Source organism: Harpia harpyja, chromosome Z (assembly GCF_026419915.1).
Source record: "Harpia harpyja isolate bHarHar1 chromosome Z, bHarHar1 primary haplotype, whole genome shotgun sequence".
Lineage (NCBI taxonomy): Eukaryota > Metazoa > Chordata > Aves > Accipitriformes > Accipitridae > Harpia > Harpia harpyja.
In genome coordinates, this window is record NC_068969.1 from 44,642,513 (window position 1) to 44,653,666 (window position 11,154).

At 42.6% G+C, this 11,154-nt stretch overlaps 1 protein-coding gene across 1 annotated transcript; it reads right to left on the bottom strand.

Moving 5' to 3' along the window:
- Positions 1-2,801: 2,801 nt before the first annotated feature.
- MARVELD2 (MARVEL domain containing 2) lies at positions 2,802-10,683 on the bottom strand. Its single transcript, XM_052778577.1, has 6 exons — positions 9,393-10,683; positions 7,783-7,815; positions 6,520-6,656; positions 5,483-5,654; positions 5,015-5,065; positions 2,802-4,096 (listed from the first exon to the last, which is right to left on the bottom strand). The coding sequence occupies exons 1-6, from the start codon at positions 10,512-10,514 to the stop codon at positions 3,980-3,982; spliced, it is 1,632 nt and encodes a 543-aa protein (XP_052634537.1). The 5' UTR covers positions 10,515-10,683; the 3' UTR covers positions 2,802-3,979.
- Positions 10,684-11,154: the final 471 nt, after the last annotated feature.

An 11,154-nucleotide genomic window follows, 5' to 3' on the forward strand; every position in this document is an offset into this window, starting at 1 on the left:
AGTATTTTTAGTTGATTCGCTGTCATGAAAGCTAGTCCACCCTACTACGCAATACAAACTTTTGGTTATATTTGTTAGGCACTGCTTTATCTGCCCTGCAAAAATGTACAGATTAGTAAAGAGTATGCAGATGTTGCCACAGTTGTCTTGATCAGGGATATCCTATCAAGACCCAAAAAAAAAAAAAAGCCCTTTTATTGATTTATTCAAGTCCAGTTTGAAAACTATTAATATTCCTGGAAACTGTAAGTCTCTTGGACATTTCCCTTTGTAGATCTGTGGAGCTAGGCAGCCATTTTCTAAGAGGAAGACTGAAGGATAAAAGTTCTTGTTATATACACTCAGTGTCTGAGGACAGGCTGTAATTGAAAGTGGATGCTGTATGCGCATTGATGTAGGGCAATAGCACTTGGTAAGATTCAAATAAATGTTAACTACCTTCTGCAAAAACCCAATCACGTGAGCAAGACCACATAGCAGACAGTTTACACATACATGCAACAATGTAGTTTCACAGAGTTGAGACTAGGGAGACCGATAATCATCTAATAACTTCAGTTTTGTCTGAAGTATAGCTTCTATTCCTTAAGGATATCAAGAGACCACTTTCCCTGATAGTTCTGATTGTAACTAATTCTCACTCAATTTCCTCCCAATTTCTGTCTTGCATTTGACTTGATCAAACAACCAACTCCAAGCCACTAATTCTTATTTCATTAATCTCAATTTCTCTAAGAGATAAAAATGTTTCTTAGACTAATATTTTTTCTTTGGCATGTTCAGAGCACTGTTGACAAGACCCTTTTCAGTCCTCCATTGATAGGTTAGAGCAAAACCAGCTCACCAATTGTATGCACCCAAAGTGCCTGCTTAGCAGTGCTGAGGTCCTAACAGATTCAGGACTGAGCAAGTAATTTACTGTAATGGTTGCAACGTGTTGCCCTGCTGGACTTCCTAAGCTGCTATGGTAAATGCCTTCTCCTGGGGCTCCATGCTCAGCACACCCCACTGCCATGCACCACACTAATCCTATTTGAAACCCAAAAGGCTGGCAGAAGGGAGTATTCTTACATATCTTCTCTCCACAGCTTTTGGAAGATCCACTCAGCCACACCTGTGGCACCTTGCTGGGAAACACAGAGCAATCCACACACAGCTGTCTCTGCTTGGTTTATTTCCTTGTTCCAGCCACAGGCATGGTGTCCCCTTTTCCCAACCCATTTGCAGGAAAGGACAAGTACGATGCTTCTGCAGAGGCTATTCAGGCACTGTCTGCGGGGCCAGGAGCCAGTTTCTCAGAGACCAAAACTCAGACCACTGTCAAAGGGAGCCTGGAGCTGGGTCTCAGTGTCCTGCAGGAGGAAGACCTACTAAGGGTGCAGACTGTGAATCTTCCAAAGAAAACATAAGAGTAATCTCTGCTTTTTAGCACTTTATAAACATCCTTAAACTTGGACCTGGTACTGATGCAATGCCCAGAACTCCCACTGAGAAAAAAATGAGAAACCCGTGTGTACAGTGAGAGGAGGTCATTTAGATTGCAGGGATTTGGCCAAGGACATCTCTTACAAAGAAAAGTTTAACAAGTATACAGCACAATAGGTATAAAACACTTGGCCCAGCTCCTTTATAAGGTAAAGATGTTTCTGGTTCAGGCTTCTGTTCTTTTCAAAGAAGAGGATAGAGAGAAGCTTGAAAAGAAGGAGAACAAGGCATTGCACTGACTGTCATCTGACTTCAGACTGATGAAAATATTGAGACACCCTCCAGGTAGATAAGGCTGAAGGCTTTCAAATGAAGAGGTGCCAAATTTTCAAATCTCTCAGTGTTCCCATGGTGTCTTATTTACTTCATCCACTAAAACTCCTGGAATTAAGTGGCTGATAAAATTGGAATGTCATCTTTTAAATATGAAAGTGGGTTTGTAGCTATCAGGATTGCAGTGTGAATGATAAGGGCTCAAAAATCAGAAGGGATATAACTGCCAGAGAGAGGTACATTAATGCATTTCCAGTACTGAAGAACAGGTGGTACTACCATCACTGTTCTCACCTGGAAGCAGCTTTCCTGATGTCTTGCCTTTAAATTAAGGCAAAAGTTGAAAACTTTCTTTTAAAGAAAAAATGATTGCTAACAAAAATTTGAAATAACCTTAATCAGAGCACCTTTTTCTAACAAAATGCTTTTATAAGCAATAGAATAACACAGTGTCGTGGTTTAACCCCAGCCAGCAACTAAACACCACGCAGCCGCTCACTCACTCCCCCCCACTCAGTGGGATGGGGGAGAAAATCGGGAAAAGAAGCAAAACCCGTGGGTTGAGATAAGAACGGTTTAATAGAACAGAAAAGAAGAAACTAATAATGATAATGATAACACTAATAAAATGACAACAGCAATAATGAAAGGATTGGAATGTACAAATGATGCACAGTGCAATTGCTCACCACCCGCCGACCGACACCCAGCCAGTCCCCCGAGCGGTGAATCCCTGCCCCCCCCCACTTCCCCATTCCTAAACTGGATGGGACGTCACATGGTATGGAATACACCGTTGGCCAGTTTGGGTCAGGTGCCCTGGCTGTGTCCTGTGCCAACTTCTTGTGCCCCTCCAGCTTTCTCACTGGCTGGGGATGAGAAGCTGAAAAATCCTTGACATTAGTCTAAACACTACTGAGCAACAACTGAAAACATCAGTGTTATCAACATTCTTCACATACTGAACTCAAAACATAGCACTGTACCAGCTACTAGGAAGACAGTTAACTCTATCCCAGCTGAAACCAGGACACACAGCTACACTGGTGGGTTTTTTTTCAAATTAAAATATATTTCAGAACAGACAAATTGCAGTTGTAGAAAACTGTACAAAGAAACTATCAATGCTTCTAACAATTTTAGTAAGTAAAAAAGTAAACAGATGTGAAAAAGGATACAAAGAGAAAATGTACTGGCTTATGAAAATGTTTGTGTATACAAACTATCCCCAAGATAAAATATAATAATGTATATTGAATTTATGCAGATATGCTCTGGAAAGCATGTCTATTAAAACATTTTACCTGGCCTTATAAGGATACTAATAATTTATACTTTGAATGAGAACTAATTTTGCTGTACTTACTCTCTGAATGCCAAATTCACAAACAGCTGCTATGTAGACAAAAAGTCCTGTTACTTGCTGATGAAGAATAAAGTGTTTTGCCTTTAAACCCAAGGTTTCCTACTAAGATGACGCAGAAAAGGCATGCAGAGCATAATGGCCTATAGCAACACTAACAGAACACTAACATGAGCCTCATCCTGTACCTCTATTCCTTTAAGGCCATATATAAATTTGTTGCATCACCTCTAAAGAGAGGAACAACAACAAAAAAAACCTAAAACCAAATACCCCCCACAGTATGGTTGCTTAAATAGGAAGTTATTTTCCATCTCTTGTTGGGTAAAATTCCAGATAATTTCTGACATAGAGCAGACCATTTGGAAATACAATACAAAAAGTCTTATTAAACTGATTTTTGACTTGCCAAAATTATTCAGTGTGATTAAGGACTCCACCAAAGCCCAGCCAGAAAGAACAGCTCAACTCCTTCCTGTATCATTAAGATGTCAGCTGTAAATAAAATCTGTAATTGTTAATGGCATTTCTGTGCAAAGTTTTCACATGGTATTTAGAATTACTTTCTCTACTAGGCTTTGCAAGTTTGCAAATACAGTATTTAAGAGGCCAGACTGTGTGCTGTCTAATAAAAGCAGAACTTTAGCACAGGTTTTCTAAACTAATCTGATAACTTCATTACATTGATTTAAAATTGGATCTGCATACAAAACCTCCCAGTAATGTACAACATCTAAATAAGTGACAAAGTGATTAAGCAATCCCCATAGGTGTACTGTTCTGAGAGTAAATAAATAGTTTAAAATACACATATCGATTTAAAAAATAGGAAATAGTATCCACAAAGTGAAGGCATAGCTAAGTTTCTACATTCCAATTCATAACTTTATCATAGTCCTGAATCCGTTGTTTTATGTGAGAAAGCTTATTCTTTAGGTATTCACAACGCTCCTTTTTCTCCAGAAATGCAGGATCCTGTCAAAAATACAAAAACCTTTACTTTAATATATTATATGTTCTGACTCTTCCAAGAATAGTCTATTATCAGTAATGCTCTTGATTAAGGACAATATATAAATATTCTCCCCAAATCACTCTTTTTCCCTGGCCACAATTTCTTATTTCCTGCTTCCCGTTCCTTCATGAAAGGCTGGAAAAAAAGGTTCTGCTTTTATATACTGTAGTTACATAGTAAACAGAGCAGTTTTTAAACAGAAATCTGCAAATGTAAATGACATCCTGCTATATAATTTAGATTTTATCGGTGTCTTGTGGTATGTCTAATAAATCCCTCCCCCTCAAAAAGCAATAAAGTTTAACTAACATGGACACAAAATTTGAATTCCATGAAAAAAGGTATTTGTAACGTATTATGTTTCTAATGGAACAAAGGTACACATATACTGCCCGCATTTAAAAATAACAAAGTGAAACCTCGTAGATTACACTGAAAATTACGTTTTGAGAGTCTAAGTCCCATGCCACAAAGAAAATACAAAACTTCTTTTCAAGGGTAAGACTATGTTTTCTGTTGTGAACTTATCTATGTTGTATCACTGTGTCAGTCAGTGAATATAAATGAACTGGATCCCCCAAAATAACCAATCTTATAATACTAAGAGATGAGACATACTCTCGAAGATGAAAATGCTTAACTGTTGTGGGTTTTTTTCCCACACCTGGCTAATGGAATCATTATTCTCAAAACAGGTTGTTGGCATGAGTGGAGGGGGTTGTGTCCTAACTTGCCAGAGTTTTAGAAGACAAAATATACAAAGTCCTGTAGTAGCTACAGATACCCTGAGCTAGCAAATTGTACCTAGTGTAAGACATGTTGGCTATTTACGCTCTCTTTGCTAGATTCATTAGCAATGTAAAGCTGAAAACACTCACATTTTTCTTCTTCTTGTATTCTTGCAGAACTTTTGATATCCTTTCCTGTTCCTAATGAGAGAGACCACACATTTTTAAACACTTTGAGTGTACTCCATAACTTCATGTAAATTCTACAAAATGCTCATCAGAAGTAGAATTCTCATTTGATCAATCCATTCTAGTTGTAACATTTTAATTGTAAGTCTTGTATTTGAGAAATAGTGAACGTAAATTAACTGTAACTCACTCAAACTTGAAAGCTACTAGCATGAAAAAAAAAACAACCCACAGAAAAAACATGTATACAACTTAATTGCAACTTGGTATCCTTGACTGATGACCAAAGAAGAAATAACATATTTGGGGAAACTTTCTCTCCCACAGAGTCACTGCCAGCATTACAAGACATTGTGCCCTAGCTAAAGACAGCCAGAAACTGTCTAATACCACACCTGTTCTCCATGAGCCCATTTCACAGGTACTTACATATATGCTTTCAGGATGTTGAGGAAGCTGTCTAAGCAATGCATCCAGCTCATCAAACTTTTTTAATACAGCATGAACTTCCACAGACAGTTCTTTATACTCAGCAAACTGATCATTGAATACTGCTTTGTACCGGTCTCGCATTTCATTTGTTTGAATTGCTGGGTATTTCCTTTTAAAAAAAAAAAAAATTCAAGGACTTGTTTTAGAGTTAGGACTTCAACAAACACATGGAGCCTTCACCTTGACAGTGTATTTCTGTATTGTTTGCTAATCTCATAACCTGCTGAAATTTGCGTGTATGTAAAGCATTGAAATCACAGAATGACACAATGGTTGAGGTTGGAAGGGATGTCCAGAGGTCATCTGGTCCAACCTCCCTGCTCACGCAGGGCCACCTAGACCAGGTTGCCCAGGACTGTGTCCACACAGTGTCTGAATATCTCCAAGGATGGAGACTCCATAATCTCTCTGGGCCACCTGTGCTAATCCCTACACTAAAAAAGATTTTCCTAATATTCAGGTGGAACCTCCTGTCTTTCAGTTTGTGTCCTAGTCTATGGCAAATAGTATAAAAATTAATTTATGATCTCATACTTCACCATGGAAAGGGCTACGCTTTAAAAGGAAACATGTTAATAGATTTAGCACTTAGAAAGTACAAGAGTAGTCAAATTTCAGGGGCTAAAAAGACAAGTAATTTCCCATGCATTTTATTTTTTTCTACATTGTCTGTGTGGTGGTCTTCTGTTCCTTTGGCAGTTATAGTATTTGCTAGATTATAACATTCTGCTTTAACATTTGAGGTTTGGGTGGTTTCTTTTAAATTTAAGATTCTTTATTTATATCACTGGTTCTATGCCATTGATACCAGCCCCCATCCTCTCTATTGTTAACATTAACTTAATAAAGAATTATGAGTTCCCATAGCACATGCATGGCAGCGAAACCAGGAGTGTATATATGAGAAATGCTCAGTGAAAAACATCATTCAAGTATTCTCCATTAAGTTTGTTCATCAAAGTCAAGTTACTTACGCTAAGTAGTCTGGCATCACTATAGGTTTAGGAATGTGGCCTGCAGGTATATGACCATTAAGTAGTTCTGGTTTTCTTTCCACCGATTTAAGCTGCCTGTAAGTGACCTCTTCTCTTGGTCTGTCATCACTTTCATACTGTTTTAGAAGAAAAAAAAATAATTCTTATTGAAGTCAGTTTTACTTCATATGCAATATACATAAACCACAAAATACCCAACTCATTTGAAGACAGAGATAGAAATATTAAGCAGCAGTAGAAGCAAATCATAGGTTTTTCTTACAACCCTTACTGTAATTAGAAAATAAGTAAAGAGTTACAGTAATGTTTCTCACACAGTATCCATCTTCAGTTTGTCCTAACAGTGGTACCAATGACAAATATTTCTTGGGGCTTGGAAAGATTGGTCTTGTATGTCTTAAAAAAATGATTTAAGGAAGTTTCCTTGGATATCTAACTGATTTGTGAATGAAAAGGAATCACTCGGTTCTCTGGAGTTCCCTTTTCCCCCTGTTTCCTATTGCACAATTTATTCCTTGATCCAGAAATAAAAGCATGTGGAGTCTTGTTGGAACACATAAAAAAGGATCCTGATCCAGTACTGAAGCAACAAAGAAAACAGTGGTAGGAAATTCACAGTATCTAACAGGAGACATTTAAGACTGAAATAAATGCACCATAAATTCTCTGGGAATCAACATCTGCTGTTAAGATCCTATACAATCTTTGCAGCATATGCAACTGCATCTTTGTGCGGCAGAAGCACTAACATTGCTGATACTTCAGAACTGGCAAGGACGTCTTTGGAGCAGTCTCAGAGACACAGGAACAAGTTCAACTCACAGAGTACCTACCACTATGCTTCCACTGGCTCTCCTCCAAATTAAGCAGCCAGCCAGGAGGAAAGAGTCTCTAAAACCTACAATGCCATCAGATGACCTGCTGTTCTAGCCATGTCTGCAAAACTCTGTGATAAATGCTACAGAACTTGTAACTTCATAGAATAGTGTAAGAGCACACACAGTCATCAGATTTGCTATTTACAGTAAATTTTATAACCTAGCCTGACTAGTAGTAACTTCTTTAAAAGCTTGTTCTGAATCTTCTAGGTAGGAGAATGTTGTCTGGACTACATTAAAGAATTAAACCTCTCTTCCAAGCCAAATAAGTAAATAAATAGATAGGTCAATCAAAATAGTGACATGAAAAAGAACAACCATTTGGAAATACCAGTAAACAGAAGAATAAACTCCTATTTCCTACCTTCTTTTCTGGAAAAGAGGACTGTGTTTTCATCTATCAAAAAATGGAAAGAACTGTAAGTTTTATTTTCAGCAAAAACAGTATGCAAAAGCAGAGTCTTAAAATCTAAACTTTCTTAAAATCATGCTGTACAGAGAATTACATTTATATTTAGGTATGAAGAAATTTAGCATGAGGAATATTTTCAAATCAATTGATTTAAAGACTGTTTAAGAACAGTGGAACAAAAACAACCACCCAAAACCCAGAACAAAGACAGGATCTCCCAGAGCACAGCTGTAAGGAACAGCTTGCAGAAAATACTCCATCCACTTCCCAGTCTCCTTTATTATTTCACATTCCAGCCCATATTAACTCACTGACACTCTGCAGCCTAATTCATTGCCTAGAAAACACAACAGTGTGCTAACTGGTAGCTCAACCAGCAGTTATTTTGCACAGCACTCTCCAGAGCCTAATCTATATTATAGAAGAATTCCCTTTAGAAATATTAAGTACCTGGAATAAAAGAACATGGATTGTAACAGGGAAGAGTGATTGAATGCCTTCTGTATAATTAATTCCAGCAATCACCTCATTCTTGCAGGACATATTAAAAGTGGGTTAAAAACTTTGATAGAAGAGCTGCAATGTACCTTTCGAAAGGGGAGTCTCAGTTTTATGCAAGATGGTGGAATGGAAACCAGTGTTAAATGAAAATGCTGCAAATCAGACAGCAGTCACAGAGCAGAGGACATGCAACTTTAAACTTCCGCTCTCCTACTAAAATCACTTAAATGCTGACCCCTCCTTAAGTTAGGCTTATGTAGGCTTCACAAGTTAATTTTTATGCTATATTAAGTTTTATTAATTTTTTTAAGGTCTTTTTGGTGGTGTTTTCAAGTGAAGGAAGTTCTACACAAATGACTTTGAATTCTCTAGTTGAGAGGGCTAAGTCTCTACTATTACAGTTTATCATTAACCAGGTGAGTATTGAATGCTTCTAGTAAGGGCAAGGCCAGCAGCAGTGCAAAATACTTGATGTGAAAAAGATAAAGTTGGTTGAAATCTGAGACACCAAAATCTAGCCAACTCTGTTATTACTATTATTTTCTGATAACTAATGTAAGGAAAGCTGAAAAGACGTAAAGAAGTAGCTTGGAGTTTTGCTTGCAAAGTAAAAATCAGTATTTCATGTTCTTATGGTCAGTCATGCTAGCCTGTAATGTGCTGAAAGCACAGTCTTCAAATAAATGCTAGGTGGCTTTAAGCCTAACCCTACCGAACAGCTGAACAAGCACATTGTTCATTGCTTCCTTTGTTTGGAAAATACGCACCAGGAAGTAGTTCATCAGCTGACGCAGGAAGAGAGCTGAGTATTACAAAGAGAACAGAGCCAGCTCCTTGCCAAAGTGAATGAAAAAAAAAAAAAGCCCAAGAATTTGGATCAGACATCTTAAAAACACCTTTCGTTTGGCGATCTCAAGTACTGTTAAGACTGGTGAAAGCTCACCCTCAAAGCCTACGGACCTGGTGCAGAGAAGACACCTGATACGACTCCGTCTACAGCATGGCAAGATCTTACAACTGCTCCCCATCGCACCTTACCCAGGAGATACAAAATTACTTACGTCCCGTTCCATTAATTCCCTGTGCCTCCTAGCTGCCTCATGCCTCCATAACTTTAGAGAAACCACCGCACTAATTAGGTAGATGATCACCGTGACAAACAAGAAGATGATTGCTGCTGTCTGACCTCCCTCTACACGGCAAAAAGATGCATTTATCGGCGTCTTAAACAACTGGTAGTAGCAGAGCCCACCACGGTTGGTGTCGTTGACGTACACTATGGCAGCTGACATGTACAGAAGGAACAAGGCCACGTTAATTCCGAACTCAGTCAGCGGCCACCAGTTGGAATCAAGAAGGATAGTCCGGTAGTACATCGACATGCCCAGCACCAGCAGCACTATAGTGACTATCCACGCCATTCCCGCCACCACCAGGATGAAAGGCGTTTTGGGTCCGCTGTAGGAGTAGCCTCCGTAGGCGCTGCCGGCCCCATAGCCGTAGGGCTGCGAGTACCCAAACATGTTGTACCACTCATTATCCTTGTGCACGTAGGCCGTGACGCAGGCGAAGATGGCGGCGCCCAGCAGCAGCTCCGCCACGCAGAGGATCCTGAGCAGGCCGGCCCAGGACTTCATGTAGGCGTACCGCTGGTTGTAGGCCTCCACCCGCTCGCTGTAGGTCTGCCCGGTGGCTGCGCGGTGCTCCAGCGACGCGAAGGGGTCCCCGGGCAGCATGGCTTCGGCCTCCTTCCGCGAGTCGTAGCTCCCGCCCGATCCTCCGTAAGGATCCTTGTAGGAGCCGGGCACCGACCTGGGCTCCGGCTGGAGAGGGGCCGGGGAGGACGGCGGCGAGCATTCCACCCCGTCCGAGATGTACCTGATGTCGGAGGCCGCGCTGTCCCAGCTGGAGCCGTTGTTGCGTCTGCCTTTGAAGAAGTTCTTCCACGAGTCCGGGATGAACCGCCGGACAGGCTTGAGCTCGACTGGCCCGTTCGGGCCGGGGCTGCCCTCGCCGGGGTAGGCGTCGGGGCCGAAGGGGGGCCGCAGGGGGAGCGGGGGCGGTGGCAATGGGGCGGCGGTCCGCGGCTCCGCGTCCCGGGGGAGCGGGGAGCCGGGGCCGGCCCCACGGGGCAGCAGCGACCTGCCGGGCCGCCCGCCCTCCGAGCCGGCGCTCCTCGACATGGCCGGCGCTGGGGCGCGGCGTCAGGCGCTCCCCGGCCCCGCTCGGCCGCCTCTTATTCACCCGACGGGGGAGTCCAAAGGGCGCCCGGCGCCGGGCGGAGGAAAGGGGACGGTGCGGCCGAGGAGTGCACGCGGGTGGCCAGGCCCAGGAGCAGCCGGCGCCCCGCTCCGCTCCCCGCCGGGCCGCCCTCGGCACCCGCACCTGTGCCGCCCCGCCCGGGCAGCCACACCTGCGGCGGCCGAGCGGCCTTGGCCCGGGGAGGCGGGAGCTTCCGGCCGGCGAGCCCCGGCGGAGCCGGGCGCGGGCGGCACGGCGTGGGGAGCGGCCGCTTTTCCGCCCGCTGCTCCGCCGCTGCGGGTCGGCGGGGGAGCGGGGGCGCGGCCCGCCGGTGAGGTGCGCCGGGGCCCCCGCGGGATCGCCGAGCGCGGTGAGTCACGGCAGGGAGGGGCGTGGGGCGTCTCGGTTACGGGGGGACTCTGAACAGGCCGCGCGGGCAAGTAAGAACCACTTTTCTCGCGTCCTTTATCAAACCCGGGGCCATTCTTTCCCCCAGCACAACCGCAGTTCAAGGAGAAAAACGGCATGCTGCACCGTCGACTTCTACGGAATGCAAAGGGCGCGAGGGCTTCTGCTTGATTG